The following is a 17,843-nucleotide window of genomic DNA, read 5'->3' on the forward strand; positions in this document are numbered from 1 at the left end:
GTATAATTTAGGATCTCCCCTTAAGACATGTCATTAAATATAGTTAATTACACTTAGATTATGGCATTAAGATAAATAACATATACATAAACATGAATATTGAAAACATGAATAAGGCATTAAGATGAATAACATATACAGAAACATGAATAACAAATACATAAACATAAAAGATTAAGACATTAAAAGATCAATTTAACATGTACATAAGACATTAACTAGTACTCTTTATGTTCTTAAATATGTATTAAATTTATTGATTAAATATTGTAAAGCATACATTAAAAAATAACACATGATCTATGAAATAAAAATATGAATATTGAAAACATACATACATTCAACATGAACATAAGGCATGAACATAATATGTACATCTATCTAAAATAACACATCTATGAAATAATGTATGTACCCATGTAAAATTTATCCAAAATACCATATAAAATGTCTCCAAAACACCACATCAAATGTCTCTAAAATACCACATGTATCAAATGTATTTGAAATAACATGTACATCCATATAAAAGTATCTAAAATAACATACATCTCCATATCAAAGTCTTTGAAATGACATGTGTGTGTGTGTGTGTGTGTGTGTGTGTGTGTGTATAATATCCCAACATCAATGAAGTAGACATGTGTAAACTAAGATCAACCACATCCCCCTCTTGATCCCTGATCCCAAAAGGTTCTACGATTTATATCATATGTACAATATATATCTATCAAATATATAATTAAAAATTCATAACATACCTGTGACTCATGTTGTGCAGGATCTGTCAGGGTGTGAAGATCTCTAAAACACAACAGACTATCACTAAGAGCCTATATGAGTCACTCAAGAATAGGTATGTATAGACCTAAGTACATACATATAAAAGATCTTGAGTACGCTAAACAAACTGTATACATGTGTAAATTATAGTAACAAAGAAATATAAACATATATAAATTTACAATATTTACCGTAGCATCATGTAATGCTCTGCCAATTTGACTGATATCTGAATCATGTAGTGATAGAGTAATATCTGAATCACGAATTGTAGGTGCTCTAAGGCCAGGCTGTGTAGAAGCAGGTGCTACAAGATCTCGAGTAGGTGTGGGGACATGTGTTGTGGGGACAAGTGATGTATGACCCTCTATAGGAGAAGGTGTTGTAGAATGTGTAGGGATATCCTCCTGCCTCTATGAGGGCTATGATCCTGTTGTCTGTGACAAAATATGGCTAATGTGTCCACCAATGTCACGAAGAGGAATCTTCATGACTGTCGACAAGGCTTGATATGAACCAAGAAGATCAGATGCTAAATAAGATGCCATATGACGCAATGCATCCACATCTAATATAGCTAAAACCTCTAGTGGTGATAGTATATCTACTCTCATACAGATCATCAACTCCTGTGCTAGAGGATGCACCTGTCGAAATGGGACCACGAGATCACAACATATATCTGCCACATCTATTTGAAGATATCTCCTATAAGTGTGTGGCAATTATGGCAATGTTAGAAAATATCTGACTCCTAACTACATCATCAAGAACAGTCGAACTCGCAACCGTCATCTGTGGACCTCTCAACATGACCAAAAGGGTTGGACCCACCATTGCCCATTTATTAATGGGCACAGGGGTGTCCATAGGTCTAAATCTCCTTGAAAATCGATCGAGGCCTTGTCTAGCATGACCTAGAAAATCTGTATAATTGACATCATGATGTAAATGAAATTCTGCAAACAATTGTTTGCAGAAATAAAGAGAAACTCATCCTTCTGTGGCCACCTGTGATGCGCAACTAACCACTGAGGATATATAAATGGAGCAACAAACTGATATGTACACTTCATCGCTAAATAACCTCTAACCCTAGGCCTATTTGTATAAAAGGGAAGCATAGTCTTCACCATAGCGGTGTAGACCTCACCATCAATTTGTGTATACTTCACAGTGCTAGTGACACTGTGAGAAAGGGAAGAGTAAAATGTCTCAATACTAATATCATCAAATGGGTTGTACTTAGAGATCGTCTCAATCATCTAGCACAACTCATCTCTAATAGAAATAATCTTCTCCCTATTAGGGAGAGTGGTAGAAGCCAACAATGTAGAATCAAGATAGTTGAGAGCATGAGATAACCTAGCAATAGTATCTGCAAACAAACACTGTCTCTCCTCAGAGGATGATGTCAGTCTACGTGCTGTGCCTGACTCAACACTATGACCCCCTCCTTGAACACTAGCCTCCCCTAAGGATGTAAGTGCTCTACCAGTACCAGATGCCATAATGATATATGCAAAGATCTCTATCTATAAATGCAGAGTTAAGATTTACATAAATAAGTACATATAAAATTGAAAGTTAAATTTAATTTAAAACATGTATGTATATAAATATGTACAAAGTTGAATGTAACTAAAAATATGCACGCTATTTAGTACATCTAGCTCATGTATGTGCACATCTAGCTCAAATATGCACATCTAGCTCATGTATGTGAACAAAAAATATGCATGTATATTATTTAGTACATATAGGTGTACTATGTTAATGTTTTCTAAAATGTAATTAATTTTAGCTATCTTGAGGTCTTAACAAGTTTTCAAAGTTTCATGTACATGTTATTATAGTTTACAAGTTTTCTAAGTTTGAAGTTGGTTAAATTTTAAGTTTTCAAGTTTTAACAACTAGAACTTATTATAGTTTAGTTCTACCTAATGTTTCAAGTTACATGTTACTTATCTATATAGGTTTGTACTATGTAAATGTTTTATCAAGTGTAATTACTTTAGTTATCTAAGTCTCTACTTGAATTTTCTATGTTTGATCATATAAAATCTACATTTATGATTAAATGTAATATTTATTTAAAGAATACTATATAGTTTTTTATCTTGAACATATCAAGATCTAACTATATAAAGAAAATTAACTAGTCTAAATAATCAACTACTAAAAAAACTTAAAATATAATTAATTTAATTACTAAAACACTTTAAAATAATTAATTTAATTAATGCTAACATGTAATAACTAAAAAACATTAAAAAAAATGCACTTACTTGTTACGGTCGAAACACTCTAACCACTTGAAAACTGCAACAGTGAAATGACTGTCGACAAGCGATTTTTTGGTATTATAAATCCATCGGGTTACGGCCGTAACCCCCCTACCACGCTGGCACGAAAAAGTGCCATGTCTATATGGCTGTAGTCATTTCGGCCGAAACTATTACAATTGAACCCTTTCGATCATAACCCTGTCGGATATCACAAATGGTGACCCAAGTTTGTGCTTTTACCCAACAATTTTATTCTCTTCCCTCAAAACTTCATTGTCACATAGTTTATTGTAGGCATCGCTAATCTCCATATCTCCTACCTCTCTAGTCTTTCCAGTATAGCAACATCTAAAATCTTGGATCATGAGAACCTTTGGTGGTATCATAGATAGCGCACTAGACAAATCTCCCTTGTATGCAATCTCAGGAATTGCTTGAAATGGGGGTTGCCTAACATTATTACTTAAAATTGAACATTAAAAACCTCTTTCCCCTCTTTTCTATCATTTTGTGAAGAACTCGTTGCCATTTTACTTTACTAGGGTTTGTGATAAATGAAAAAATGTAACTTGACAAAAGTTGAATACCTCTTGAATTCGTAGAATCTTGTCAAGTAGTAGTTTGCTCTGATCAACAAACACTAGAATCTCTTTTCACAATTCTCCTCTGTGCTCTTCAAACTCTAGTAATTGCAAATGAGCCAAAAATCAACTATATAACCCTTCAAATTCAACATTAATTACTCAGTGCTTACATAGTTGTAAGCTCAACCAATATAGGATTTTCAACACGCTTGGCTAACATAGAATTCTTAATACACTTGGAAAACACAATGAGCTCGACTTATACTAGCCTTCACTACTTTACTCAGTAATAACTACAATTTCTTCCATGCTCAGTAACAACATAGAAAATGATATATCTATAGAATGACTCGTACTCTTAACTTCTTCATTGCATCTTGATTCATGCATATTTATTCTTTTAGATCCTAGATATTTGGAATTGATGCAAAATATGTTTTTTCAAATATTAGTTCCACACATACCTTTTATTGCCTAGTTGGGGGTGATGTGATCACCTGATCCATTAGATGAAGTGACCTCATCTGAGCTTGATGTACTACATTCTTCCTTCTTTTTCCATGTCTTGCTCATCTGCACATTCACTTTCTCAACATCGACCTTTTCTTTGCCTTTACTAGTTTCATTGCTCAATGCTAGTAACCTAGTTGGACAATTTCTGTTGACATGACCAGTCATGAGACAACTAAAGCATGTAATCTCATTCAACCATCTATTATAGTTGCCTCTAAAATGTGTCCTTATGCAATTTTTAGGAACATGTCCATATTTTTGACAATAATGACAACTATACCTTGTGTTGTAATCTCAATCATAGGAGTTTCCATTTTGGTGTACCTTTGTCTGATTGTTTGATGTCCACTTGGCAGGTTAGATCTGCATTCATATGCTTTATGTCCATACTTTTGACAATTGTAGCAATATCCTTCAAATATCTGAGTGCTCATGGTCTTGGTCCTACATTCATTTGCCTAATGTCCTTGTTTGTTGCAGTTGTAGCAGTATCCTCTGTATTTCTGCTTGGGGTTCTAGTTGATAGTTTTGCTCCTGGAAACATTTATTGTATGACCCAATTTTCCACAATTATGACAAGTGGGTTTGTAGTTCTTACCTTTTTTATTCCTTTGCTCACCACTTCTAGATGATTATCCTTCCTCAATATTAATGTATCCCAATCCAACAATATTATTATTAGGTCTTGGTGATTCCATTGATTTCTCAAAGTGTTTAATGACTTCACTTGGTTTGTTGAATCTTTCAATGAATTCCTTTTATGCTCTTAGTTCATTTTTTAGTAGATTAGTTTATGACTTTAGGGTTGTGATCTCAATGTCCTTTCCATTCAATTCATGGTTTGCAAACATTAATTGATTCATTATATCCAATTGTATGTTAGCAAGATTTTGCACATTTGATGTCTTCTCTTCAAGCCAGTCAGTCAGTATTCGTTGTCCTCTTTAATCATGACTTTGTCTTCCTCAGCTTTTTTTTTCTTTTTAGTTACCTCAAATAGCAATACTGATTGGACTTCTTGTTCTCTTTTGAGATTCTTGACCTCTTTAGTTAGGGCATTATTCTTTTCCATCAGATCTGCAACTATTGTATCAAATTCATTTGAGTTTCCATCCTCAAACAATCTAGTAGTGTCTTCTTCTTGGTATTGAGTGCCATTCTACTGAATAACCAGTTCCTTTATTCTCCTTAATGAATGTTCCAATTCATCTCTTGCCTCCTCGAGTTGATGTAGGACAAGCTATATTTCAATCTTCTGGTTTTCAATAGTCTTTCCCAAAGACTTCCATCTTCAAGATCTTGTCTCCAAAGTTGTAAAACTTTCCTTTCTAGAGAACAAAGCTCTGATACTAATTGTTGGAAATAACAATGGGAAAGTAAGTTTTGAGGGGGGGGGGTGGTGTGAATCAACACTTAAAACTTTTGCCTCTTAAAACACATCACCAACATCCATCTCATAGCTTAACATGAAAACTAAAATAACATAACATGCATTACATCCATAGCATAAAGTAAATAACACATAACACAATAAATTTGGTTCCCCAAAAAACCTCTAATGAGATGGTAAAACTGGGGTGGGTATGTCACCCACAAATCTTCACTACTGCAGCTGTAAAGCTAAAATGTATTTGACCATAATCTATGATCTACCCTATGAAAAGTTTGCCTTGTTAAAGGCTTACAAAGACTATTAGGTCTCACCTTGTTAGAGGATTTAAACTTATAATAAAGCAATCACTCGATTAAGAGAGTTACAATAGGCTACTAGGACTACTTGGTTAAAAGATTTGCGCTGTATTACCTATTAGAATAATTCAACATCGTGATCCTTTGGTTAACATAAAGTAAATAACATATAACACAATAAATTTGGTTACCTAGAAACCCTCCACTGAGAAGGCAAAACTGGGGTGGGGATGACACCCACAAATATTCACTATTGTAGTTGTAAAGTGTGGCCTATTATGGCTACAATGTGTTTGATCATAATCTATGATCTACCCTGTGAAAGGTTTGCCCTGTTAAAGGCTTACAAAGACTGTTAGGTCTCACCTTGTTAGAGGATTTAAACTTACAATAAAGTAAGCACTCAGTTAAGAGATTTACGATAGCCTATTAGGATTACTTGGTTAAGAGATTTGCTCTGTATTACTTGTTAGAATGATTCAACATTGCAATCCTTCAGTTAGCAACTTTATGCTTGATGTCAAATCTTCTCCTTGCTGTCTAAACCCCGATCCTTCTAATCAGACATGTCTCCTCTATCCTTTCACTTCTTTACTCCATTCTTCTCAAACTGATTCTACAATGCATAGCCATCTCAACCACCATGAATGCTATCTGAACTCTTAGCATTCATCTCCTTACTCACACACTAAAATTCTTAGGGTTTAGCTTTGTTTTATAAATATTGGTGGTGAGGGATTAGGTAAGAATCAATAGATGTGGTTGATCCTTATTGCCTCCTAATGCTTCCCTCAATCTGATTGGTTGTATGTATTACATAGGTATTCATACTATGACCCATACTTATCTTTCATAATCATAAAATATGATTATGTCGGACCAAAAATGGTTTACATAGAAATTTGTGCCATTACAAACATTTATGTCATAAACTGTTCACTCGACATCCAAAGGCTCTAATGTCCGATCTTCACTATGCTCTTAATGTTATAACTCGGCTTCTAAATAGCTCGGTACATTGCCTAGTTCCTACTGATAGAAGATAAAGAATATGAGTTATCTTTCATATACAAAATATAAAGTATGTTTCTTAGGTAGCTTGAAAGACAAATTTGAGTCAATTATTTCTTTCTTGTGTTGTATGTTTGTACTTGTAAATGTTTTATCAACATAGGTGTTAGTAGATTTTGCATTGCAAGTGACGAACACTAGAATAATAGTACCAAGTTGAGCTCTTCAATTGAGTGTTATGAGAGCCAATCACTTTAGGATAATTGAGATGGATTCTGTAATTTACAGCAACGACAAAATATGAGATCAAATATTATGTCGGGTTGGATGTAAACAATGAAGAAGAGAACAACGAAATGTGATACATAGGAGAAAGAAAACTCCCATCCACAATTTGTCCATGCCCAAAATGATTTTACCTCTGCTGTATGGAAGCCGAGAACACAAGAAAAACTATTCATTTGAAATATTGAATCTTAAATTAAAAAATCGACAAATCCAGAGAGTTCTATTTGACAATCAGTTTTTTTATAAAGAATATGTACAAAATTGGCAAATTTTTTATTTCATATTATCTTTTGTCTTTTTTGCAATTGTTTAATTTTGTGTACAAAAATCCGAAAGTCCTAATTGTCAATAAATATATATATATTTTTGTAAATAATTTCAAATACAATATATATTAAAACTTTATAGTTGTACAAAGAAATGAAAAAGTTGCACTCCCCACAAAACAAGCAATCAAATTGTGAACAAATAGATTACATTGAATTATTTTAAATACAATAAATATTAAAACTTTATAGCTTAAAAAAGAAAAAAGAAAAAAAAAGGTTGAATAAAAACTGTTCTAATTGAAAAACAAATTAAAAAGTCTATAGTTCCCTCGCAGGACAAGGAACTAATAAATAAAAAATAAACAATCACCACACTTCAAAAAGCAAAACTTTAAAAAAAACAAAATAACACAAATTTATAACTTCAATGGATTGCGGGTTTCAAGTAGCCTAATACATGCTGAACTTTACCTTCCCAACTGAAGAGAAAAAAATTTAACAAATTTCCCAACCGAAATGATCTAGGAGACCCCACTTTGCAACAAACGAAGAGATAAGATAGAGAATTTAAAAAATCTTCTCAGAGAATATTTCGGCACGAGAAACTGCAACCTGTAAATATATATACAGAAACCTAATATGCAAATCTTGATAGTGGCTTGTTAAGTTTTACGGTGTCTATTAATGCGCATATATCTCTTTGAAATTCCCGATATTTTCTTCGAAGGATCTGTCCAAAGGTGTGGAAAATTCTCTGCGAAAGTTTTTTCTTTTAAATTAAATGCTGTGAAAAAGCAGGAAACATTCTGTAAAATGGATCCCAAATGGTACGATAGTTACTACGAAAGGAAAAGAACTCTGAAATGGATCCGATTGTTCCATGTTCATAATTTTACGAAAAGATCGCTCTAAAATTAATATTATTTCGGAAGAAAGTCGCTTTGAAATGGGTTGAATGACTTAGGTTTTCAGCATGTCTTTAAATTAAAGAAAGAAGCTTGTAAAAGCGATCAAATACTTCAGGTTGATGTTCTTTCCAAATAAATCATTTCTTAAATGAATCGAATGCTCTGGTTTGATGTTTTGGCGAAGGTATTTGAAATGAATCGAAGTTGTTAATGGTAAAATAGCTCAGAAATTCATCAAGTAGTACAGGTTGAAGTTTTTGCTTTGCATAATTTCTTTCTGAAACGGATGAAAAAGCTGAAGTGTAATGGTTTTGGAAAACAGATTTCTGAAACGCATTGATGATAAATGTTCTAGCAAATATAAAAATGTTGAAATGGATCGGATAGTTAACGTTAATAATTTGGCGAGAATCGAAAATGATAGCTTAGATTGGTTTTTTGAAATAAAATTAGTGCCATGGAATCAAGTAGGTTATAGATCGATCCTTTTTTCGGAAGTGTAGCTTGCAAACAGATCAAACTGCGAAGTTAATTGTTTACCAGGAATTTAGGTCTAAAATGGATTAAATAGTTTAGGTTTTCTTATCTTTCTTTAAACTTTCCAGAAATTTAGCTTTAAACCGGATCACCTGTTTTGTATACTCGTTTTCTAGAAATTTAGTACTGGAACTGATCAATAGTTCAGGTTATTTTGTTTTCAGAAATTTGGCTCTGGGACAGATCATATAGTTTAGCTTAACGATTTTTATTGTTAAAAGTTAGCTCTGAAATGGATAAAATTGTCAGATTATTTCTAACCCAATGAAGTTCGGTTTGACACGCATAAAACATCTTAATTTTCTGATCTATTTTGTCAAAGATTATGCAAACACGGTGAAATTTATTCTTCAAGCTCGATACTAGATTTCTTTTCACACACAGGTACGAATGGCTTTATGCTGAAAATTTTGGACTTTAAGGTGGAATCTTGAATTTACGAGAGCTCATAAATTAGGACAACATAAGTTTGCATGCTGTTCGGCAATTTTATCAAATTTCATGAGGTTAAACATGTCAATCGAGCGGGACAAGAACAGTTGCACATTAATTAACGTGTTATGAAATATTGTTGAACTGAGCAAGTATATAGATTGGCACGGCAGAGCTTACATTGATCAGCATGTTTTTTGCGTCTACTGAATTTATGACGGTTCATAGAGTAGGGTGGCAAAAGTTTGCATGTTGATCAACAGGTCTACGGATTTCTTGATTTTATGCAAATTTATAAAGCAGAAAAGGATGAATTTGCACGTTCATGCATGCATTTTATAATTTTACCTATTGTTGAATGTAAGTAAGTTTGTAGAGAGACTGGAGGAATTTGTGTTTTGATTGGCAGTTGTTTTAGAAGTTTTTTGAATATAAGAGTTTGTAGGGCAGCTTATTTGTTTTAGCGGTTTTTGAGTTTTGAATGTAGGATATATCATATTTTGTTGTCAAGATACGAGAGGAGTGTTTTTATAAACTTATAAATTTAAAGCTGGTGGATCAGGGTTTGATTTAGGTTTGCCGGATGGAAAATGAGCTTCCGCACATGTCTACAACTGAAATTGTGGATATTCTCAAGAAAAAGCCCTTAAAGTTCCAGTCCCTTTCATTAGCAAGTTTGCTATCAGAATTTATAAGGAGATCGCTTCTTGCCTTGCAGGTAAATAAAACATCACTTCTCTGAAACTTACTTTTGTAAGGGACGATTTTAGTGACAGTAGTCATGAATGATTATTTTCATCCTGATGATAGGATGTGATATTGGAAATTATAGTTTCCTTCCATTACACAGGTTTCAGCGTAAGATTTTTATTGTCAGAAAAAAGAGAACTGTTGAAGCTTGAATACCGTTTTAAATACTGTTTCAGGTTAAACTTTATTTTCGAATGAGAAATATTGACCGAATTAATTGCTTTGTCCTAAGATTGCTTGAAATACTCACAAATCCTTTAATTTTTTTTAGTCTCCACATCATAGAGTGGTAAAGTTCTTGGTCTGCAAATTTATAATCTTGCAAGTTGTCATATTTTTAAAAAGAAAGTGAAAATCAAGTGTTGCTCTTTTAAATTATTATATTTTTGATATTAGACAACCCTCTCTTTTTCCCTCCAGTGCTATGATCCTGCCTCAGCATTTGTTTTGAACCCCTTCCATCGACACACAAACCTGGGACCTCACTTTCATCGGGGCATCATTTTTTAGCTGTACCGGGTCTGGCCTTGACATGCTCTTTTAATTTAAACATAAAAAAATTGGAAATCCATTTTTTAGCAATCTCCACACTCAGCCGTCTAAAATACACAATCTTTCATTATTCTAGCGTAAATAAATGTTACTTGTAAAATACTGCTTCAATATTGGCGGCAAAAGTTACGCAGAAGCCTTAACATCCAACTTCATTATAAAATAGTCTACTTGTCATTGAAAGCCTGAATCCTATAGGTTCTGATTTTACGTTTTAGATGCCATATTCTAATTAATAATTTAGCTTGAATTATCTTGCCAGTTTGGATGTCAGATTTCATAACATTAAATCTTGTCCACCGCTAAAATGTCCCGTGTTGTAATTTTACTGTTGCCCTCTCAATTCTGATAAACTTTCCTTAAAAGTAAGTATTACTTGAGATTGAAATCTATTGTTAAATTATTATTATTGCTCTTAACTCTGAAATTTTCTGCAATGCACCAATCTATGAAAATTATTATACAATCCTTAAGCTGTTCTAATTTCAAATGTCATAGACAAGTGACATATAGAATTTGAGCAATACAAATTCACAAAATCCAAAGAACGCTTGCATGCAAGAATTTGTCACAGAGAAGTAGAGAGAAGAAAAGACAAAAGTTTGTGCTCTGAAAATATGCAAGATTATGTTATTAGACTAAAAGAATGAGTAAAATATACAATGGAACAATCCTTATAGAAGGAGATAAAAAATCTAAAAGGAAACCCTAAGAGGTAACGGTATTTAATAATCAATATAATTATTAAATGAAAGAAAAGGTAGTAAAGTTAATATAATTAACACAGTTAAATTAATACTTTACTCTAACACCCCTCTTAAGATGAGCAACAATGCAACTACAAACAATGCAAGAAAGATAGCAAAGGAACTATAATGCTAAAAGCAAACTTGGGTCCCGACAAATGGCCTGATGAGGTGCCCAATCACAACCAAATCTCTATGAAACAGAGAAATAGAGCAAACCACATGGAAAAGACCGTACTCCGAAAAAAGATAGAATGTTGAATGCTAAAAAAAGAAGGCAGGTCTCACTGAGACCCCCCAAGGACAACTTCCTTCACCCTAAGCATAGACTCCAGCAGAAGATATTGCAAGGGTGCAAAAGGTTAAGTGAAGATGTCAGCAACCTGCTTTATAGTGGGAATATACTCCAAGCTAAGAGAACCATCCTGAATCAAATGCCTGATGAAGTGCAATGGAGCTCAATGTGCTTAATCCTCTGATGCTCAATTGTGTTGCAGGAAATGTGAATAGTACTTTGGTTGTCACACCAAACAATAGTGGGATTGCTAGGAAGGAAACCAAACTCTGTCATCAACTCCTGAAGTCATAAAACCTCCCAACTAGCTAGCACTACTACTTGGTTCTCTGCCTCTGTAGATAATAATGTGTGAGGTGTCTACTTCTTGCAAGACAATGTGATAGGACTAGAGCCAAGATAGAAGACAAAGCCAAAAGTGGACTTTTGTTCATCAATATCACGAACCCAATTTGAGTCTGTGTAACCAACAATGTGAGGAACCATAAAGTGTAGTGCCCCATATGTACCTCAAGATACGTTTGGTAGCTTGCCAATGATTCTCATGAGGATCATGTGAGAATCTAGAGACAAGTCCAACCACAAAGGAAAGATCAAGATGAGTGTATATCAAGTACAACAAACTACCCACAAGTTGTCTGTGTAACGTGGAATCCATTGTAGGAGTAGAGGAAGTGGTAGATAAAACAACACTTAACTGAAAAGGTGTGGGTGCAGCCTTGTAATCAAGCATGTTGAATTTCTGAAGCATATCAAGTGCATACTTTTGCTAAAGTATTAAATCCCATCCGAACATTGAATAATTTGTTGGCTCAAAAAACAGTGCAGAAGGTCAAGATCTGTCATCTCAAACTGCTCCATCAAAGCTCGTTGAACACTCTGAATCATAGAGGATGAGCTACCTGTAATAATGAGATCATCAACATATAGCGCAAGTATCAAAAGATCAGCATCCATGATGCTAAATGTATACCGTAGGATTGGAATGACAGCGTGTGAAGTGTGAGGCAAACAAAAAAGAGTCCATTTTCTCATACCAAGTTTGAGGGGCTTGTTTGAGACCATATAATGACCTCCTAAGTCAGCAAATCATAGAAGAGTCCTGCACAAATCCTTGAGGTTGTGCCATATAGATCTCCTCATGAAGATTCCCGTGCACGAAGACACTTTCACATCCATTTGATATATTGTCCCTCCTTGAGAAGCTGCAAGAGAGAGTACAAGGTGAATAGAAATCATCCTGGCGACAGAAGCAAAAGTCTTGGAGTAATCGATACACCTCCATCTGTGAAAACCCCTTCGCAACAAGATGTGCCTTATCTACATTAGAACTATCAATGACAAACTTGGTATGGTACACCCACTTGCACCAAGCCAACTTTCTTTCTTTCGGAAGATGACAAAGATCCCAAGTGTGATTCTTCATCAAAGAAGAGTACTCCTCATCCATAGTCCTATCCCACTCAGGGTGTTGTGTCGCCTCTGAAAACATCTGAGGATCATCTGAAATGACATGACTCAAAAGACCAGTACTAGATGTTTGAGCATGAGTATGATGAGAATTTGAATGATCTGCTAAAGGTCTAGTTGCATCAACAGTATCACAAGCCCACTCGGGCACACGCTGAATATTTGGTGGAGGTGGATCATCATCTAAATCATTGTCAAAGGATATGGAATATTGAAGAAGAGAAGAGGAAGTACGAGGCAATAAGGGAGAAGCTGGTGATGGAGGCTTCATTTGAGGATAGCACTCATCAAAGTGGACATCTCGTCGAAACAAGACTTGTTTGGAATCAGGATGAAATTACCTCTATGCCTTCACATTCTCACAATAGCCAACAAATATGAGTGGTCAGTTCTTCCTCTCCATGGCTTCCTATGAGCATCAGGAATAAATGCCCAAGCCTCGCTACCAAAAGCTTTGAAAGTAGAGTCATTAGGCTTTGCATGAGTCCAAGCCTCCTCAGGAGTCAAATGTTGCAATGTCTTGTGAGGCATCCGATTCTGAATATAGTTGGCACAATTGATAGCCTCAACCCAAAATGAAGAAACCATAGCTCAAGACTGTATTATACAATTAGCTATCTCTCATAAGTTCTTTCTCTTAGCAAACCCATTCTATTGAAGGTTATATGGAAGTTGGATCTGAAAATTGATGTTGTATACCATGCTCAGTGCAAAAATCTCTGAAAGCCTTATTCACATATTCCCCCCATTGTCAATGCATATCCGCCTAATAGAAAGACTTGACTGCTTCTCCACAAATATCTTAAAGATTTGAAATGAACTAAAGACATCAAACTTGTACTTCAAGAAGTACATCCATGTGCGTCTGCAAAAATCATCAATGAAAGTGAGCACATAACGAGCACTAGAAAAAGAAGTAGGAAATGCCATAAGATCATTGTGTATCAACTCCAATGGTGCCTTAGCACGTGAGGCTCTACCTATCGGAAAAGGATCTCTATGATGTTTGCCAAGAGCACAACCTCGACAAACACCATAACTACAAGAGATCTAAGGTAGCCCAATCACTAGCTTGTGTACTCATCTACTGTAGATATTTGTAATTGACATGGCCAAAATGCTCTTGCCAAAGCTTGCTCACAGTGTCTGCATGAGCAACAAGAGAAAGACCTGTAAGCTCTCGAAGCCATCAAACTTGTATAAGCCAGTCTCTGAATCAACACTCCCTGTAGCAACAACCAAGTCAGGATTGGGAGGTCTTGAATAACCACATCATGTCGGGAGAATTGAATTGTTTTACTAGAGCCAGAAAATTTGATAAACAAATAGGAGGTTTGTAGAAATGACAGGAACCAAAATAACATCTTGTAGAGAGCTACCATTCGATGAAATAATGCCAGAACTTGTAATTGAAACCTGTGCTGAGTCACCAACTGTAATCTGTAAAGTAGTACTCTGAGCCAGTGAAGTAACTAGATTAGGTAAGTGTGACATATGGTGCGAAGGACTAGAATCAATGATACAAGTAGCAAAAGAAGACAAAACTCGTGCAGAAAGAGCATGTCCTTTCCCTAAGGGAGGAGGTGGTGGCTTCGGACTCCTTTAGGGCATCAAGATGTCTCCAACACCTAGAAACTGGATGCCCTTCCTTGCCACAAAAACTACAAGGATCACATGTAAACTTCTTAGTCTTGGAGGAAGACTGACCAGACTTAAAAGGTTTACCCTTCGGAGTGGATTTCCGAGTATCTAATTTGGGTGTGGCTTGGAGGAATTCTCATTGCCAGCTGAATTTGATTTGGGCTTTGGTTTCTACTTCTGCTTCTGCTTCCTTGCAAATGTTTGAGCAACCAATGCCTTGTTGTTTGATCCTATTAGAGAGTTCAACTGTGTAAGCTTGGCCCGCTTTCTAGTCAACCAATCACAAAAGACCTCAAATGTGGGCATGGTAAATCTAGGACCTAGAGCATTTATAGTGGAATGGAAGGTAGATGAGAAAATTTGAAAGTTTTTTGAAGCTTTGGCAAAATGAGTTAAATACATTCCTTATCAGTCTTAACCTTTCTAAAATTGTGTAGCAAAGATCTATGTTGTTTAAACTTCATTATAAAGTCCTCAATGGAGGGATAAGAATCAGATGCAAGTGATGTAAGCTCTACCTCAATTTGAAGTGCTCTTAACTCATTGATGGTACTGGACAAGTCCTTGAACTTGGCCTACATCTCTTGCGGATTATTACACCCATCAATATGAAACTGCAAGTTGTCTGAAACATGCAAAGAAATCAAACCCATGGCCTCATCCATCTTATTCTTGTGCTGCATGACCTCAAAGGGCCTTTGTAACACTTGCTGCACTTCATCAAAACAAGATCACAAACCCTTTGAATGGAAAATCTGTGTCACGATGTCTATCCATGTATGATAGTTATGTCAACCATTTTTAAGAAGGGGTTTGTTTTGGTGTATTTCTGGTTTATTGATGTGAATGACAAAAACAAGAAAGAAAAACACCCCCCACAATGCAAATAACCGAATCCTAGAAGCTAGATAGAAAGCTTATACAGGAAAACAACAAAAAAGCTTCAGATGTGAATCACGTGTACCTTGAAAAAATTGTTATGAAAATAACAGAGAATTTGGATAGTGCTTGAAAAGAGTTTTTTGACGCTTTTTCCAGATTGAAAATTAGAGCCAAACGCAAAAGATATGCCTCCTAGAGTGCAAAAAAAACTTCTGATTTTGACTATGAAAACAGATTTCAAAATGGCAAAACTACAAGATCCATCCTGCACCATTGGATAGGTTTCAGAATCAACTTTCTGATGATATTTTGTTTGCCCAATTTTGACACTGTATGCCCAAGATATGGCCAAAAAACCCAAGAATGGCTCTTTATGACAAAAAAAATCAAACACATGACGATTTGAAGGCCTTAAAATTTTGGCATTGACTTTGATGACATTAGCACTTGCGCCTGGAAGTGTACCTGCATACCCCTAATGTCAGATCTGAGCAGATGTACCTTGATGATGTCATCTTTATCTAGGCCTACCTTTCATGAACTTTTGCAAATAGATAAAGTGCCCCTTTTTCAAACGAAAAGGTGAGCGCTTTCTCAAAGGTGTTTTTTTGATTGAATTCTTTTTCAAAACCTTTTTCAAAAAAACTTTTCCATTTTTTATTTTTTTATTTAAAAAAATTGCTGCCTTGGGAAGCGTACACAACTTTAGGTGAAAAAAATGTGTCTCAAAGCAACATTGACCAAGTGTGATGTGCCTTATATCATAATAGGGGTTTTTGTGTGCTATGAATTCAACGGTGAGGTCCGTTTGAGCTCAAAGTGCACCAAAAAATTGTGACCTCTATTGCAATAAAAAGAGCTTAAGAATTCATAGTTTGATCCACACAAACCTTTGTTTCTCTGATAGCTTTAAAATCTGACCAAGTTGCAGCAAATCTACTCTTTGATACCATGTAGAATTTGAGCAATACAAATTCACAGAACCTGAAGAACGCCTGCATGCAAGAACATGTCATAGAGAAATAGAGAGGAGAAAAGACAAAAGTTTGTGCTCTGAAAATATGCAAGATTATATTATCAAACTAAAAGAATGAGTAAAATATACAATGGGTCAATCCTTATAGAAGATCAAAAACCTAAAAGGGAGACCCTAAGAGGTAAAAGCATTTAATATAATTATTAAATGTGACTAATGCAAGTCATGAAAGTGAAACCTTAAAAAGGTAGTGAAGTTAATTTATTTAATACAATTTAATTAATACTTTACTCTAACATGACATGCTTTGTTTTATTTGATTTTGAGGCATGTGAGAGACATTATCATATTTCTCTTTAAGTGAACAAAACTATGAAAGGAAGGCAGAGGAGTGGAAACAACCTTCCTAATTTAAGCTTGTAGTAGAGTTAATGAAAATGTTATAGATAAAAGAAAAACCCAATTTTTTTTTTTCCAGGTTTAACAAAAATACACAATACAAGATTTAATGTGGGAGGCATCTCTTTTGCATCTGTGGTAGACTGTACTACACCAAAGGAAAGCAACGATTATTTTAGGTTTAATAGAATTATATAATGCACAATACACCAAAGCAAAGATCAATTGTAGTACACTAAGGGGCAGACTGTTTTTACACCAAAGCATTCCATTATCGATCATGGTGTTACACTTAGATTCTTGGTTGAAAAAAATGAACACTCAGGGGGCTAAGGCCTTTTGCTGTTTTGTAGACTTTAAAAAGGCCTTTGAAACGATACCACAGGACAAACTCTGGGATAGAATGGAAACTAGAAATTCCTAAAGAGCGTAGGGCTGCGGTACTTAGACTTTATGGACAGGTCAAGACTAAAATCAAAACCATAAATGGGATGTCAGATTGCTTTGGCAAAGATATTGGGGTCAAACAGGTGTGCTTGCTTTCTCTAACTTTGTTTGGGCTCTATATTGATGAGTAGAAGAATGGCCAAACAAAACCAATGTAGAGTGAGTTCAGTTAGCTAACTATGTAATAAAACCACTTTTATATGCAAATGATCTTATTTTAATTGCCAAAATGGTTGATGTGCAAACTCTTGAAGGCGCTTGAAACCATTTGTTATGAGATTGGGATGCAACTGAACACCAATAAAACCATTGTGATGATCTTTTCTTTAAAAAGAAATAGGAAAACTCCAAATATGTTTCTTTTCAAAAGAAATCTTTTAGAG

General features: G+C 34.9%; 1 protein-coding gene across 1 annotated transcript in view; it reads left to right on the forward strand.

The window, feature by feature from the left end:
• Positions 1-8,075: 8,075 nt before the first annotated feature.
• Positions 8,076-17,843, forward strand: part of LOC149554615 (uncharacterized) — a 71,041-nt gene continuing 61,273 nt past the window's right edge. The window contains exons 1-2 of the mRNA XM_089828665.1: positions 8,076-8,165; positions 9,865-10,020. Of these exons, the coding sequence (XP_089684791.1) occupies positions 9,886-10,020 (135 nt within the window). The 5' untranslated portion in view covers positions 8,076-8,165; positions 9,865-9,885. The remainder of the gene's footprint in view (positions 8,166-9,864; positions 10,021-17,843) is intronic.

This window comes from Cupressus sempervirens, chromosome 5 (assembly GCF_028749045.1).
Source record: "Cupressus sempervirens isolate cs-2001-9-10 chromosome 5, ASM2874904v1, whole genome shotgun sequence".
NCBI lineage: Eukaryota > Viridiplantae > Streptophyta > Pinopsida > Cupressales > Cupressaceae > Cupressus > Cupressus sempervirens.